General features: G+C 38.8%; 1 protein-coding gene across 8 annotated transcripts in view; it reads right to left on the reverse strand.

Moving 5' to 3' along the window:
• The window catches only part of AFF2 (ALF transcription elongation factor 2), a 339,493-nt gene that overhangs the window by 88,721 nt on the left and 233,119 nt on the right, over positions 1-17,653 (reverse strand). For all 8 annotated transcript variants that reach the window (XM_071758001.1, XM_071757997.1, XM_071758000.1 and 5 more), the window contains one exon: positions 3,917-3,968. In XM_071758001.1, coding sequence (XP_071614102.1) covers positions 3,917-3,968 — 52 coding nt within the window. The remainder of the gene's footprint in view (positions 1-3,916; positions 3,969-17,653) is intronic.

Genomic DNA, 17,653 nt, shown 5'->3' on the forward strand with positions numbered 1-17,653 from the left:
TGTATACATAAAATAATGAAAATGGAGCAGGTAAGTAACTAGTATCAAAGTTTCTTTGGTTCAAAAACACATAGAATGGTAGCAATGTGCTTGAAATTAAGTTCCCATTTCAAAGGTTAACAGGACTATTCCTTAGGCAGAAGAACAAAGGGGAGCTGGTTAAAGAAAACCAGGTACACTACAGCGACTTAGAATACTGTATCTAGGCACAACTCATTTGGATGCCTTTGAGCTCAAAGCTAATTTGAATTATACAAAGGTGCTTTAAAGCACAAAAATAGTAACCTGTGTTTTATCTAAGCTCTTTCAGCTGAACCAATCTCCTAGTTAAAAATCCTCACTGCTCTTCCTAATTTCTCAGTATTAAAAACAGAGTAATAAAGCCAGCTAAAAGCTCTGTCTGTCCTCACAGAAGAGTGTTCACATTAGCAGCTCTGAAATCCCTTGTCATTTAATAGTTTTGCTAATAACATCTGTCATCTGCCTTGACTTTATCTCTCACAGCCAATCTAGAAATATTGTGCAGTAGAACTTCTCAATGCAATCTTCTTGCATACACCAACATTCCTCTCAGTTACAATATTACATGAGTTTACAGTCCAGGCAATGCTTAAATGCAACAATCTCTCTCAAAAAATACATTAAACAGATGTGTACCTGGTATTACAAATACGTGACATAAAAATCTATTGGGTTGGTCACTGTGCATATTAAAAATCATTCAAGTGGGTGAAATTGTGGATAACTCGAAATTTTAAAGATAGCAATTTTAATAAAACTGTCAATACCATTTTCTTTGTAAAAACATTTGAGACTGATTATGCTCCTTCTATTGAAAGAGAAACACAAGGACTGTATCTTTGGATCTTTTATTGAACTGTGAGCGCAGCATCAATAACTGCTTCTCAGCTGTAAATGAAAATTGATTCCAGATCTAACCCGTCGGGTTTTGTTTGTCTTTAATCCCAAGTCACCTGCAGTAAGATGTAAGAATCAGCATTTTGTCTGTGGGACAAAGCTTGTGTCATCTGACCAGCTACAAAGTGCCTACACCAAGGATATTGTGGGGTGTTGAGCGTGGGAGGTAACGGCGGTGACTCCGTGGAAGACCCACAAAGTGACAATGGGAATTTGCAGCTGGAGTGGGATGACTTGTACCTTGCCTCGTGCTCTATTGCAAAGATCAATATGGTCCAAAGCTCCACAGACCTGAAGTCTGAAAGGACCTGCAGTGGACCTCTTGCACATCACAGCCCAAAAAAACCCATTTGACAATTCACGACCAGACACACAACCACCAGAACGCTAAAAGCAGAGGGAAGCCACAAGGTTTCCATGCAATTTGCACAAGCAGTTTGGATTTCCAGGCAGCTCTCACTTCCTGAAGCCTCTTAAGACTGATGGGATGAAACAAAAGTGTACAGCCTCCTTTCAGGAATCTTTTTCTTGGTGATATATTACCAGGCTATCATCATGCATGGCCTGACTCCTTTTGGCCTGACCAACAAAGACCTAACACTAAGGAGAGCTCTCCAGATCGTGTTTATAAATCTTAGGAACAATTTCCAAATACTCAAAACCCTGTCTGAAAAGCAGATGCTAAAAGTGGGCAGCATAGACCATAACAGCCCTGCTAAGACCATCTATAGAATAAAAACCTTCCACTGACTTCAGTCTGGTAGTTATCATCTTATCTAGAAAACAGGCTCAACTTCTTAATTATATGACTGACTGGAGCTATCATGTGTGTCAGGTTTCTCCTCAGCACTGCAGAGAAAAGGAAGGAGATGTTTAACACCTGAAAGAGCACAAGGTCCATGGACCCCTAAATAAATGCAATACAGATTAGAAATAAGTATGCTCATTCACAGGAGGGAGAGAATAAGACAGAAGGGCTTTGTTTCTTGCAGACAAGCTTCCACCAGTCTTCCACCATGACAAATGGACTACTGGTGGTCTCAGAAGACTGGCTGATTTATCATACTCTCTCCACATACTATAGACATTTACTGAAAGTTGAGATCAAGGTTCATTTATGGATCAGTGTCACTACTGCTCCTGCTGTGGAAAGGCTGAAGGGTCCCTAGCAACTGGCAAAGGACAAATCTTAGGGCTCCCTACTGACCACCGTTTTCAAAGAATTCCAGTTTCCTTGAAATATGAGTAGAGATAAAAACATCAAACTTGAGTTTTAGATACTGCAGTTTTATGAATAAAAATAAACAAATGCCAGCTCATGCTTCAGATTGGCTTCAAGCCTATAGCAAAAAAACCCAACCAATCAAACAAACAAACAAAAAAAAATCAGAAAGATTATAAAGACAATGATTCCGTTTCCTTACAGAAACGTTGCATAAACTGCTAGTGTAGTTTTGAGATGAGAATTTTAATCTTTTCTCTGCCTGCCAGAATGAGCACATGTGTAAAGCTGAATTTCAGTGGTCCTTTGATAGCCAAATATCTATGTTTAAAAAAAAAAAAAAAAAAAAAAAAAAAAGTTTTTTTCTAACCTTGGGCTCCACAGCAGAACATTTTGAAATTCGTGTATTGTAATTGCCTTGATCTGGCCTTCATGAACTAATACATCATAGAAATTTTGGAAAAGAATATTTTGCAGTCAAAAGCCATACCAAAGAATACTTTGTTGATGTTTATGTGTCTGACCAATGCATCAGATCAGCATTTCTTTCAATTTCAAATCCCCTTTATTTAAAATGATGTTGTGAAGGCACTGCCAGTGCAATGCCTGAGTGATGCAGCAGAGCTGAGCTGCTCAGCTTTGCAATCCCACCCTGGGATTCAGTGTGATAAAAACATAAAGGCACATTTCTTCAGGAACCCTAAAAAGCTGTGAGCTTCTTTCCTATAATGCATATAACTTTGTCTATACCTCTATTTGTAATCCAAATGCAGAGATGCAACCACATGTATGTGGGCTACATAGGAAAGGTGAAGGTTTCCCTTGAAATGCAAGGTATTTAAGAAATATGCTAAGCATGCTTCTTGTCCAGACAGTTCATTTATTTTTCACATGTTTGGAAGTGCTCATGTTTGGAATCCCTAAACACACAGACCATAATCTGTTTCTTAAGAAGATATTCGGGAGAGCTTAGGAAGATTTGAATCAATTCTAATTACTTAGAGTGAGATGCAGCTCACGCTGCCAAAAAGGAAAATATTTTCCATGCACTACAAAATTTGGAGAAGATGCATGAATGGTCCTTACTGTGCACTCCTGTTTGGCTGCAGCTTATGCTGTGAATCCTATTGTTGGAAAGTCACATGGAATTTGGGCTCAGGAATACACAGGGACACGGGGAGCAACATGAAACTGTTGAGACACCTGACATTTCCTTTGGATAAGAGGCACCCAACAGCAGTGATGATCTGAGATGTTCTCTCAGATGTTCTGAGAGCTATTAACTCTCCACTCTGCAGTGTAGACTTAACCATGTCATTCCTGCTTGGGATTAACTCTAGGGATAACACCTTTTCAAGTCATTGAGGACTTGTTGATTGATGTCAGCAACCAGCCCAGGCATTTGCTTCTTCATTCAGCAGTGATACATGATTTCATCTTAACAGTGCAAATAGTGTAATTTTGGAATAATTCTACTTAAGCCATTAGAAAATTATTATGGCAGGAAAACAAAATAATTCCTAGAGGATGATATGTTTCCATTTCTATATTCTGTGCATCTCAGCTAAAAAATACTGATTTTTATGACTAAGAGGTCAACTGACTCCAGAAGTTAGGTCTTTCCTGGCATGCCCCTAGAGAATGGATTCTGTAGTTTGAAGGAGAACATTTAGGTGGCTTAAAAATAAATAAGGAAGATAGACTTTTAATTAATTATAAATCAGATTAATTTATGTTAGATTATAAGGTCTAAGCACTTCTACCAGATATATTTACCTGTTCATTCTCATCTTCATCACTGCTAAGTTTCAGATCATCCTCAAGCATTCTGAAAAAAAAGAGAGACAATACAGAATTACATTCAATGAATTAACTTCATACACAATGTAATGAAGCTAACTTTCAACAAAATCAGAGGAAAAACTGCATGTCTACTCAAGAGCAGATATATCAGACCTCTGGTAAGTAGTAAGCTGATGAATACTCCATGTACTTATGAATTAGTCCTTCTTTATAACGCTAGGTTAAAAAAAATTACTTTCAGACTCATCATAAAGTCTGGCAGGCAGCTCCTTTTCATGTTTTCTTTTATTTGCACATTGTCTCATGCTGATTAGTCCATATGCACCTATGTGTATTTCTACATCAAATAGTGGAAGAAAAATTCAGCTCTAAGGCTGCTAAAACCTGAGAAAAAGTCCTCCGTGTTTGTTTCTTGATCTAGGGCATCATTGATCTTCTTTGAGGTCACTACCAATCCCCATCTTATCAAACTGAGAGTAGCAAGAAGAGGAGGTTGCTTGGGGTTTCATAGGATGCATCTAAAGGGAGAACAAATGTTTTCTAAGCTAGGAATCTTCTAATCCAGATCCTTTTTTTTTTTTTTTTTTAATTTTTTTTTTAATACAGGTAAATCTTTCATGTCTACTCCCTGCTCTTGGCTATAGGGGAAGGAAACCCCTAAAAGATGTCACTGTCCCAATGCCTCCTTCATTTCCTTTTGCAGAAGAAAGAGTTGAATAACATATATTACAATATTATCACTCAGATCTCTTCTCTTTTTTTTTTTTTTTTCTTTTTTAATCCAAGCCTTGGGTATCACAAAACACATGGGGTAAAATACCATACTGTCTGCTGCTACATCTTTGTTAAAAACATCTCTTCTAGATCTGCCTACCTAGAGAGACATGACTAGCAGCCACCAAACACACTCCCATACAGATTCCTATATATTCATGCTCTTTTTGGAGGTCCTTTTCAGAGCTCCTATTCCTTCAGGCACAGCTCTACCCCACACTCATCTTTTTGCCTTGACAAAATGCCTTATCACAGCATGATATATGAATGAATCAGCACATCTCACCCAGATCCACTGTGGCAGCCACAAAAATTGCCAAGCTTCCTTTCTCCCTGCCTGAGCTCCTTTACCCATGGCAGGAGGCTCACAAATTGCAATTACTGTTTCCTTTCTGCCTTGATGGAGACAGAAGTCTATGATTTTTTATTGTTAGCCTTTAAATAACTGTAGAAACCAATGGATGTTCTGTTAGGAAGTTGTGGGTTTTTTTTTTTTTTGTTTGAAAGCTACCAGTAAATCATAGCAGCCTCCTGGTATAAGGAATTTTAAAGAGGGGACAATAATCCCAGAGTGGAAATATCAGAAGGTTCGAAGCCCTGCTGCTGCTGCTCTTAAAAAAGAGCAAGTGCAGGGAGATCTTTAACCAGTTTGTAAGTCATCTGTCTTTCAGTGACCTCTGTTGTCGGGAAGCTCAGTGGTTACAAAATATCTGGACACATAACTACCAGTCATTAATGTCTTGATAAATGGCAGATGCCTCCCTGTAAGATGGGAACTCATAAAACTAAGACCGTAGCGTGGATAAAAAATCTTCTAAAAAAGTAAGAATATGTGGTGGGTTGACCTTGGCTGGATGCCATGTGCCCACCAAACTGCTTTTATTCCCCTCCTCAGTGGGACAAGGTAGAGAAAATATAACCAAGGTTTGTGGTCAAGATAAGGGTGGCAATTACTGTCACAAGCAGAACAGACTTGGTTTGGGAAAATTAATTTATTACCCATCAAATAAGAGAAGGGTAATGAGAAATAAAACCAAACCTGAAAACACATTTTCCCCCGCCCTCCCTTCTAGGCTCAACTTCAGATTTTTTTCTACCTTCTCCCCTCTGTGTGGCACAGGGAGAGGGGGTGGCAGTCAGTTCATCACACAGTGCCTCTGCTCTTCCCTCCTTCTCACACTTGTCCATGAGGTCCTTCCCATGGGAGCCAATCCTCCACAAACAATTCCAACATGGTTCTTTCCCATGGGCTGCAGTTCTCCAAGAAAAGACTGTTCCAGCATCAGGTCTTCTTTCCATGGGCTCACAGGTTCTGCCAGAAGATCTGCTCCAGAGCAGCCCCTCCAGCATGGACCCCCAAGGGCTGGAGGGGGACATCCTGCCTCACCATGGTCAGGGACATCTCTGATCTGCCTGCAGTTCCTCCTCCCATCCTTCTTCACTGACCTTGGTGTCTTCAGGTTTCTCTCACATATTTTTTACTCCTCTGGCTGCTGCCATGCAGAAGTTTTTTTTCCTTCTTAAATGTCTGCTATGTTATTCCAGAGGTCCTGCCAATCACCAATGATGGGCTCAGCCTTGGCCAGTGGTGAGTCCATCTTGGAGGTTGGGATTGGCTCTCTCAGACGTGGGAAACATCCCATTTTCCACATACCTCCATCTCTCCACAGTCCCAGGTTATTATCTAAAACTCTCATTACCCACCAAAAGGACAATACCCCCAGGAAACAGAGACCATCCTCATACAGGACTGTATTATTCTGACTCTTAACTCCAATACTAACTCCTACCTTTAAACCTACATTTCACTTTAATGTGTAAATTATCCACTGCTTTAAAGCAGCACTGCTAGATAATATGCTCTATTATTATTTTTTAATGGAGATCTAAGAGGACAGAATACAAAGGATCTTTTCATGAAAGAAGCCCAAAGGGTGGAGTTTTTTTTTTTCCTTTCCAGCTATTTTTGGGTTTTGCTTGTTTGTTCGTTTTGTTGTTTTGTTTGGGTTTTTGTTTTGTTTTGTTTTTCATTTGTTACATGTTAAATTCCTTTTTGACATATCCTAGTAGAAATCAACAAAAAAAAGGACAAAGGAAATTCCATATTGGATAAATGGAAAGAACAAAGAAGAAAACATAAAAAAGATAAATGAATACACTTACTAAACTAATCAAACAGCCATCTGAAATGGCTGATTAATAACCATCCTCATGCAGCCTATACTGCAGACACTTTCTAACAAGTACAGCAAGAGCAAGACATGTTTATTGAATATTGAAAAATATAAAATGGATATAAAACATGATTAGTAGGAAGGACAACTGTTAGAGTTGGTTTCAGATAAACTAAATTTGCAGGATTTATGAGTTCCCTTCAGGAGACTAATGGATGTTTAGATGACTAGAGAGAGCAAAAAAAAATTGGATTTTGGTATTTCTTGAGCAGTTCCAAGCTTATCAGTTGGAGTATATAATTCTTCTTTGCCTCTTCTGCTAAATGAAGAATATGTCATCCCCTTCAGTTACAAAACTCAAAGGTTAAACAACTAAACCACCCAGCTTCTAAAATGCATCACACTCTCCTGGCAGATGGAATAATTAAAGAGAAACTGAGTGTGGTATCAACAATAAATATATGGCAGCCAAGGAAGTGAGAGAATAAATTAAAAAGGCACAGTCTGTGCAAATGAAAGTAGAATGCTGAAGAGTTCAAATACCCTGCTCCCAGAGGATATTGGTAAGAAGAGGCAATATTTTACAGAAAGCAGAGGACTAGATGGTACTCCACAAATTTAAAATGTGCTTAATATTCTGAAGACACGGGTCACAGTAGCTTGTACTGCTTAATGTTTCTATTAACTCTCATTTATAAGCAAGCAGCATCTGATCACACTCAAAGCCCAATAAGGGCTTTTTAAGATTGCCAGCAACCTTAATCCAAGGTGACTATTTCACTGTCGTATCTAGAGAGCCCATTTCAGCTTCAAAGCAGAGACAGAAGAGCTATCTACAGTTCTCTAACACTGCCTGGATGGTTTGAACATGAAATTAGAGCCTCTTGAGTGAGAAATCCCTGTAAATACACATAGGGTCTCTCCTGCTCTATGTAATTCTCTACCTCGGAAACACCAAGACTGGAGATTACAGAATATATTTGTTGCAAAGCTATTAATAAAGGCCAGTTTGGGGGACTTGTTGAAGTTCTGATGAATACTGTCAATGAGGGCACATCCAAGAGAAAACTGCCTGCATCAGAAAGCTATCTCCAGAGTTGTTAGGAATCCATTCTATTTCCTATTCTTCTCCAACCCAGCTACCATTATTACTGAATATACATGTACTTGTTTGTCTTTTCATCCATAGCTAATGCAAACACCACTTTAGGGACAGAATGGGATTAAGTAGGATTTTTTATTTCATTATTAGAACAACACCGTTTGCTCTAAGTTGAAGTTGTCTCAGCACATTTATAATAATCTACAATTTTAAGAGGTTTATAATTTAGAATGTTAAATTATTGCAAAGCAGAAACGTTGGGACAAAGTAACACACTTATCTGTGGTCTAAGTAGGGGCAATCTTATTGACTGACTACAATACCCCTCTCCTCCAGGGATGGATCAACTCCCAAAGCAGATTGTTCCTACATTACAAATTTAAATAGACAAGCACTTGAATGAGGGCTTTATTAGGATGGGTTCTGTAGAAGTCTCACTAAAAATAGTAACAACAAAATATTATTTTTAGGAGCCTTCAACTTGTACCGGGCCTCGGAAAAAGATGAGATGAACCAAAATCAAAATGAGCTATTTTTGTAACAGTTTATTATGACTTTGGCATAGCAAGCTAAATTTTAATCTTCTTTCTGACTTTTTCACACATTTTCAAAAAATACCATTAAAATACGTGCCGTGATAGTAAACCAATTTAAACAGAACCAGAAACCCTTCTGTATCTTTTATCTGAATAGATGATGTCAAAAGATTATGCAGTTACCATCATGGCAGGGAGACAGACTCTGGTTTATTCCTTACTCCTTAAAATATAAGTCTAGACACATTTTTTAACTGCTTCAGAGAAGTCATGGAAAACAAGAGGCCAAAGCTGCAGAGCAAGATGACTCAATGAGACTTTTGGGGTCCCTCCCACCCAGCAATGCTGGAGGAGCAGAGACAGCAGAACCTCAGCTCAGCCCTGGGCTCTGGTCTGAAACTTTCTGGGGTGACACAAAGCTCAGCTGCAATTGGACTTGGAGCCATCTCAGGTGCTGAGCTCAGCAGGAATTTTGTGCACATTGGACCTGTTGGTCTGGGATGCTGTGGATAAGCAAGTGAGGATTTGACTAGGAGATGTGAGATTATCTCCTCCCCAAAAAAGCACTATTACAATATTAATCATTTTCATATATATTTATAGAACCCCTTAAAGGAGCATTTTCACAGCTCTACATCCTTTTTCTGGTTTCATGTGTAACATATTTAAAAGCTTTTTACAAGCATTTACCATAATGTCCAGATTGCCAATAAACTTCTGAGAATTCTTTGCACTTCTTCCTGCTCTGGTTGTGTAGGGCTGTGATGGGAATACACTGTGTTTCAAGTAAATTATTATGGGTTTGGTGAAACAGCTTCACCAAGGAGGAGTTTCTTAAAAGGCAGCCTAAAAAGAATGGAACTCTGCACTTGTAAGTTGCTCTGAGACCAGTTCACAACTGAACTGAAGCTCCAGTTGGATGTGAAAAAAAAACCTTGTGGGAATGAAAAGGATGGAGAAAAGGGAAGAGGAAGGGCAATACTGGGCAATGCCCTAGTCCTTAGTTGCCCAGAAAATTAACTCACTCATGTCAAACCACGTTTGTACAAAATTAATACACCCCACCCAAAAAAAAAAAAAAAAAAAAAAAAAAAAAAAAAAAAAAAAGAAAAGTGCTGATAAGGAGAAGCAGTGGCTGGCATGGGAAGCACAGAGAAGATGTGACAAGAGCTAAAGAAAAAGAGTTCCCTCCTGCTTCAACCTTCCACTGATACAAAAAGATAATTTTAAATGGAGATATGTGTCATTTAGGTACAAGCAGCGTGTGCTACAACTGGTCAAATTTCACTTGTAAAACCTAATAAGATTTAAATCTTCTGGAATAGACGGGAATCAAAAAAATGTTTTTAAGGTGAAAAAAGTAGTAAATTACAACCCTGAGCTATGAAGCCCTTGTTACACTCTTGTTTGCAGCAATACCTGTGTGGAGGGAACATTATCCATTAAAATAGTGACCAGTGTTAAGATGCAGCCTTTTCTACCCCTGAACTTGCATGGAATTAAGGCCATCAGTTCAACACAGTCTGTCCTGGTGTATTTTATACTTTATATGCTTTATTTTTATATTTTATGGATTTTATACTGACTTTGCTTTTCATTTTCCTAGTGCAATTCTCTGTAGTATATAAGACTTCTCAAAAGAGTGGAAACTCAAAAGGTATCATGCAAATGACAAACTGTATAATGGAATTCAGATGTATTTCAAGAACGTGTTGCACACACTGGAGCACAATTTTTATCATTTATCAAGGGGAAAGATGGGGGCCTATGAGTGTGAAAACATCTAACAATAGATTTCCCCAGAGAAGTTCATAATACAGTGGACAAAAGAACTGGGGAAATGAAAATAAATGGTAGAGTAATTCCAAAGAAAAAAAGATGATCTTTTGTTTTTAAACATCCCATCAATAAATCTTGAAACCTGATATTCATTCTTTTGCTGAAATGTGCAAGTAATTTTTAAAATATTTCCTCTTAGATATTGTAAGAGTTACAGTAAGAGGAAATCCCTGAGGAATAAATGGAATTTACAAGCACCATTTACCTTAATAGTCACGGCCACTTGTCCAGCAATTTTATACATACTTAAATATAGTTTATTAATTTTTCCTTTTCCTCATCCACCATTTTATTTCATTATATTCTTGTCAATGATGAGGCCAGTCTGAAAAACTCTTATTCACAAGAGTAACTTCTACTCTTTTGAGTAGTTTCAGTGGCCCAAAATAGGACTCATTTGCATCAGGTATAGATCAAGTCCTCAGACTCTGGCCTGAAATTGCCTCCTCTTAGAAAAAACTTTAAGCAAAATCAATGGTTTCAGTAGAAGAATTTCTTTATCTTGATATCCCTTATTTTTTATGTATAATAAACTCTTCAAGGTAACTAAACTATGAAGTTTGCTACTAAGTGCATTATAACTACTGGTCTTCTGACAAGTATTTTGTTTTTCATTAAAGTGAGACAAGAACTTTAGGAGGAGGGAGAAAGCTACTGCCAAATTTTATCTGAATATTATAAATGTGATGGAAACCTGTATGTTTAGCAGGAATAATACTATAGCATACTCAAGAACTTCCCATCTGTATTGAGGTCCAATCCTGCTCTGTAAACACTTCCAATGGAATGGGAGCAGAATGGGATACAAATATTTTAGCAGTGTGACAGTCAGTTCAAAAAGTAAAAAAACCAGCATTTTTTGCTTCACACTGATGAGCTGGTATTTTTGTCTTAAGAACACAGATACCACCCTCTATACCTTCTGTCTGGAAAAGTGCAATCTCTGTTCCACTGTGTCCAGTGACTGTTCCACTGTTCTGTCTGTTCCACTGCTCTGTCCAGTGACTCCTCAGTACAACCTCTCCTTGGCAAGGTATAAGAATAATTTACCATTGAAGCAAAGAGGGGGGGGAAAAGAGAGAGAAAAGAGACACAGGAACAAAGAGAACAAGGAAAAATACAAGGGGAGACCGATAATAGTTTCTAAAAACATCAACGTAAAATTTTTTTATTCTTCAAGATTTTTAAGAAGAAAAATGAGGACCCCACCTTTTTTAGTATGCCAAATTCTGCCAGCATGAACAAATCTCATACTACTTTTCCTTTGATCAACTGCAACAACTGATATGATTTGGGGCTCTGCTATTTATCAAGAGCAATATATAGTCCAAGAGCTATTTCTATACAGATTTCCAATACATTCCACATGAAAAACACCTGCTTACTGCAACCATATTTGATTAAAACTGTCTCCTAGCCAGAGCACCAGGATTTTCTCTGCTAAACAGGTCCTCTGTTGGCATATTTACACACAAAGGATTTGGGAGCTTAGCACACACTTAAACAATGACTGATAATTCTAACAAAACTTGCAAGATGACTTGAAAAAACATACGAGAAAATACATTAAAAAGATCTGTTCAACAGGGAACAGATAACACAGGACTGGCTCATTTATTCCATGTTCTAAAGTGCATGTGGAAGGACACTAATTTTATTCATTAATTACACGCTTTTATCTTTTATCTTATTCCTTTTTTAATCTGCTAGCAAAGTCAGTCCTTCAAGGAGCTGTTTGATGAGCTGTCAGTACCAACATGACATACACAAATCTTTCTCTCTGTGCTGCTTGCCCCTTACATAGACTCAACTCACATCTGAAGAGCAGGGTCCTTTTGCTTCTGCAGACTGGAAATTAGTTGCTTCTGGTAAATCTTAAGCTTTAATTACCTGGTCTTGAATGGAAGCAACTTTTTTGTTCAAGAAAAATATTATACTGATGCATTTCTGTGGTTCTTTCTGCCATTTGAACTATTTATGGCTAATTCCAAGCTGCTGTCTGTAAACTTGTGTGTCATGAAGAGAGACTGCACTTCGGTGCTAGTGATAAGCCTGACATTGAGTCCTCAAGGTGCTTTATTGTGGCAGAACAGACTGAGATCAACTCTGCTACTCTCTGACATGGGTAACAGGACTTGCAGAGCTGGGCAGCAACGTGATGAGGAAGGGAAACTTGTCCAGCACCTGCTATGGGGTAAAGCTGCACAGCAGCTTCCAGCAGCCCTGGGTTGTTCCAGTCTATGAGCTGCAGAAGCACCCTGAGAACTTCCACACCAGTGGCATGTGATGGGACCATTACCTGTCCATTCCCTCCCAACCACAGCCCCACTCACAGTTCCAAGTAAAGGTAGTGGGTGTCTTACACCTCCAATATGCAGCATACACACAGAGGAGGGACTTCTGCATCCCGCTTTTTTCCCACTGCCCTGGCACAATCCTGTGGCTCAAGAGGATGGGGATGATTTTGCAGTCTTCCTCCATAAGTTGAGTCAACTGTATCTACCCTAAAAAGCCCAAAGAGTCCCAGAGAAGGCTCTGAATGAGTGATTCAAAGCAGCTACCTGGAGCTTGGATGCTAAGAACAGGGTGTGAGGGGACAGTTCACTCCCAGGTCACAAATAATTTCCCTGCTTTAAACTCTTTTAGCCATAACAAGATCCAACAACCTTTTGACTGCAATTATCAAGAGAACTATTCCCCTCCTTAGCCTCCACTCCTAACAAAGTCTTTGAACAGTGTTCACAAATGTTTATGCCCTGAAACCAAATGCAGATCTCCAAAAAGGTACTGCCCAGTTAATGTTCCTCTGGTGCAGACACATCTCTTACAGGTTCCAAGCACTCTGATAATATGACATGGGAGTTTTCACTCAGTTTTAATAGCTTAGAGCACACCTAAAAGGGACAAACTAATCTGTCTAGTAAAACTACTTCTGCCTAGTATTAGGGTCATCAGTTTTCCAGCTCAAACGTGGATGTGATTAGGTTCATGTCTTGGTTAAGAAGACAGGGACAAAAAGAACAGAGGAAGACTGAGAAAGAAATGGTTCTATGAAAATACCATAAAAAGTAGTAATACAAAAATGGAAAAGAAAAGGCAGAAGGGGGGAAAATGGAGGAAGAAAATGCCAAAGACAAACCAACCCCAAATATCTCACTGCACACTTGCAGAACCTGCACTTGTGCCAGCCTTGTTTTGGAGGAAGAATGGGAGAGGTAGGAAAGGAGCACAGACACGTTCTCCCTAATTTTCCTGTACAGAAACTATTTTTTAACTGACCATTAGAAGATGTTTACTTCAATTACAGTATTTGCTAACGTAAAGTAAATTGCAAACCCCTAAAATGAACTCAAGAGATTCTCAAAAGCTCAGGCACTGCTGGGATCTGCTCATCCCTTCACAGACAGGATAAAGAGTATTTGGCAAGAAGCAGGATGAAGGCAGCCTGCCAGCTTCTTTCACAACACTGGCCTCTAAAAAAGCTGTAGTGTGACCAATGTCCCAGGATTTTAAATACTTCAGTGTGAGTGGGCTCTAATTAATCAGATGAGTAGAGGAACAGCAACAAAGACTCTGTGACAGTGATCTCAGGTTGAGAGGTTATTGAATCCCTGGGGTCAACTTGTCCTCAAGAATGAATTGTTGCGGATGAATGTCCTGTAATCCAATAAAGGGGTCTGGCTGCTTCATTTCAGTGCAAATGAACAATAACTTCAAAAAAACTGTAAAGTATTTATTTACTTGTTCAAAAGGAAGACCCAAGATGTTTAATAAAGGCCAGTAGGGTGAGGTCTTCCAGTGGTGGATACCGAAAAGGCAACGCAATGCGGCCAGACCAGGGTTTTCAGTGATGTCTTAGGGTGTGGAGAACTGGGGCTTTAGCTTCAGAAAAAGTGTTGTTCAGAGGGAGAGAAGTGGAACCTGTCACAGGTCAGACTTTTTAAAAATGCTTTAAGCTTAGTGCCTGACTTAAAGAGAGATTTTCAGGGCTGTGTGTTACCAAAGCAGGACTGGAAGAGGAGGTGCAATGGTGCTGATGGTGTGTGGTCAATAAGGAGCAAGGGTCAGCCATAGGGAAGATGAGCAAGTACCAGGGGTTTATGAGTGCCTGAGAGAACTGTCTGGAGTTTTCAATGCTGCAAAGGCATAAACTCTTATGAAATATACTGCTGGACCTGGTACTTGAGGCAGTTCAGGGCTGATGGGTCTGAAAAATCCCTGTAGAAAGCAAAGAGAAGGTGATCTCCAGGAAGGTGAGCTTCGTTTTCTCTGCACTAAATTTCTGATCAGTTTTTTAAAGCTGCTTCTCCCATAGCTGCAAAAGGCAACATTGAGAATTCATACCTGTCCCACAGATCTTATAAAAATTTTGCAAAGATAAATGTATCTTCAGTAATACAGTTCACTTCTGTATTTAAATGAACATTCTGTGGATCAATCTAAAAATGCAAAACCAGATCAATTCAAGCAGTACTAATACTAATATACATAGAGAGGGGATAAACCCAATAAGAACAGAGGGGATAAAACCAAGCAAGACTAAAACTGATATAAATGGAGGGGATAAATGCATAAAATACTTAAATGATTTCTGAATCTGGATGATTTATAAGGCACTAAATATGCATGAAAGAAATCAGGTACCAAGCACAGCCCTGAAAAGAACTGACTCATGCAAGTAATCCTTGCAAGCACTATTTTTCAGGCTCAGATCCAAACACAATGCCTGACACTGTTTGCTCTGATAATCACTCTAAGATAAACAGATATGAATAACGACAAATACTTCCAAGCATTTCCTTTCCCTTATAATGTAAAAAGAAAAATTAGAGGATAAAATGAAAATGTATGTTTCCACTTCCAGATTTCATACATCATTAATTCTGTAAAAATATATCCATCTTCATGCTGATACTTCTCTTTGCTTGGCAAGCTGGAAGAATGCAATATGCTTGATAACCTGATTGAAAATTTGATCCTATTGTTTAACAAAATGAGGCTTGTTTCATAAGGGGCTCCACCATGTCTGTGCACATTTTCCTCTAAGTAACAGTGTAAGACTTGTATTTCCCCAGACAGCTCTACATTTATGTTGATATACTTGGCTACAGATCCAATCTTGCACTGGCTGTAATACAGGAGAATTTTCCTCAGCATTTTGAATTATGGCACTGAAATAATTTAACAGTGCCTTCTGTGCATGTTAAACAAGTTTTCTGATAGAGTTAGCTCTTACTGAAAGTTTGTTTTGCCTATAAATTATGCCACATGTTCAAACCACACTTTGGCCTGAAATCTGCAGAGGTTATTTTTGTCAGTATCACTGCAAATGGTGTAACTCTGAAAAGCCACCATTTCCCCACATTCACACACACACCCCCCGTGTAGAAACACTCTCAAGTCTTTATATTCCCTAGGAAGTTTGGGTTACTTTTGAGCTGTCTGCTAATTTGTGCTGCTGAGCTCTCTCCAGTGTTAGAAGAATGAAGCTGGGAGGAGGAAGAGGCAAGAAAGGAATATTCAGTTTTTGGTTTCAAAGGTTACAGTAGAGATACTCACAGACACTGCTTATGCCTAATTACTGTGATGAGATCCTTTAAGTTACTATCCTGGTTCTGATCCTAACTAAAAATATTCTAGAAAAGAAAATTCCAGAATACCAATTTATGCCTTTGTACCAGGCCTGACACCTGCTTTCTTTGTCCATAACTAGAATACCTGTGTTATTATGAAATAAATAAACAAGATTATTAGTGGAAAAAAAAAATTGCATAATGAGCAGTAAATCTTTTCCTCCAAGGGGAAAACCTAGAGGTGATGCATACTAAGTTTAATGTCATTGATAAAGTCTTATGATGTCCTGACTTTGCAAAGACAAAGTAGAGTATAATAATATGAGGAAATGGTCAGACTGGATCAGGTCTGTGGTACCTCTGGTTCTTCATCTTGTCACAGGAGACTGTTCAATGGGACAACTTGTTAGTACTGAATTATCTTTCTTACTATAACTGGAATGAGACCTTGGTTCATTATATTCATAGGTCACATATGTCTCCTTAATTCTTTACTCCAATCTTTTTTAAGAATCATTTTGAACCCCAGCTCCACAGTCGGCAGCAACCTGAGTCCTAATTGTTTGCCATGTAAGAACCTGTTTGTTTTTCTTGGCTTTATGAATTTCACAGACCACCCCCTAGCACTTAAATCATGAGAAAAGGAATGGGAATTTCAGAGGACCTAAGTGGGTCTAGGTGATTGCTTGCCATTAAATTTCACAAAGGTTTCAAAACTTGGTTTGCTGTTAGTAAAGTTGCAAGGTCATAACGTCCCCTTTTCCCTGTCACTTCTTGCACTTCCCCATCTTACTTTACACAGCTACTGTGGCAATTTAAGTCTTGGTGACAATTAAACTTCTGAGGAACCAGCAGGTATATTTAGCTTATGTCTGACATGCAAGTTGAAAATCCCTTCCCAACTTTTGCTGAGTTTTGATGTTAGTTCACTGGAAACAGGGAATTGCACGATACACCTTGCACTTGGTGCATCAGCTGTTAATCTCTGCACTAATCCAGTTGATACACAGGGGTGGGTAGTTTGGTAACTATCAGGGCACACCACTGCCTCTCATCTCCTAAGGTAAGGCAAAAGTTCTATCTCAAATCCAATCTAAATTGGTGCTCCCTTGAGCTCAAAGATAATTTCTCTCTAATCCTCTTCTGGTTGTCTATAGTGTAACCTTCAAAATCTTACATATGACACTGGAAAAACAAATGATCAAGTCACTTTTTTTTTTTTTACACACAAAACCCTAGCTATTTTTCCTGGTGGCACTATGTTCTAGCTGTTATCAGATTCAAGAATTCTTCAATTGCCTTGAACTCTGCATTTATTTTACTTTTCCAGATTTTTGCCAAGAAAAATACCTCAGCACTGCTTGAAGAGAAAATAATCTTGTCAGTTTTATTGTGCCATATCTGAGATGATGAAGGTCATGCTAACTACAAGTCTGTTCCAATCGCTACAGGGTTGGGCGAGGTGGGCTTTTTATTTTATTTTTGGTTTTCCCCTTGCTCCTACCACAAAGTAATAGGGATTTTCCCCTTTCATTCATCTTGCCTTTTGTTGTTTTTAATCGACCACCCATCAGTGCCGAATTGCCTTGTAACTGTCTGCTGAGCTTTCATTTGACAGAGATAGCTGCTATTGTTAACACAGCCTTCACTTCAGCCCATTTAACTTTCCTCAGTTTGACAGCTTCACAATAGCCACCTTCCATCTAAAGAAA

The sequence above is a fragment of the Heliangelus exortis genome, chromosome 14 (assembly GCF_036169615.1).
Source record: "Heliangelus exortis chromosome 14, bHelExo1.hap1, whole genome shotgun sequence".
NCBI classification, from domain to species: domain Eukaryota; kingdom Metazoa; phylum Chordata; class Aves; order Apodiformes; family Trochilidae; genus Heliangelus; species Heliangelus exortis.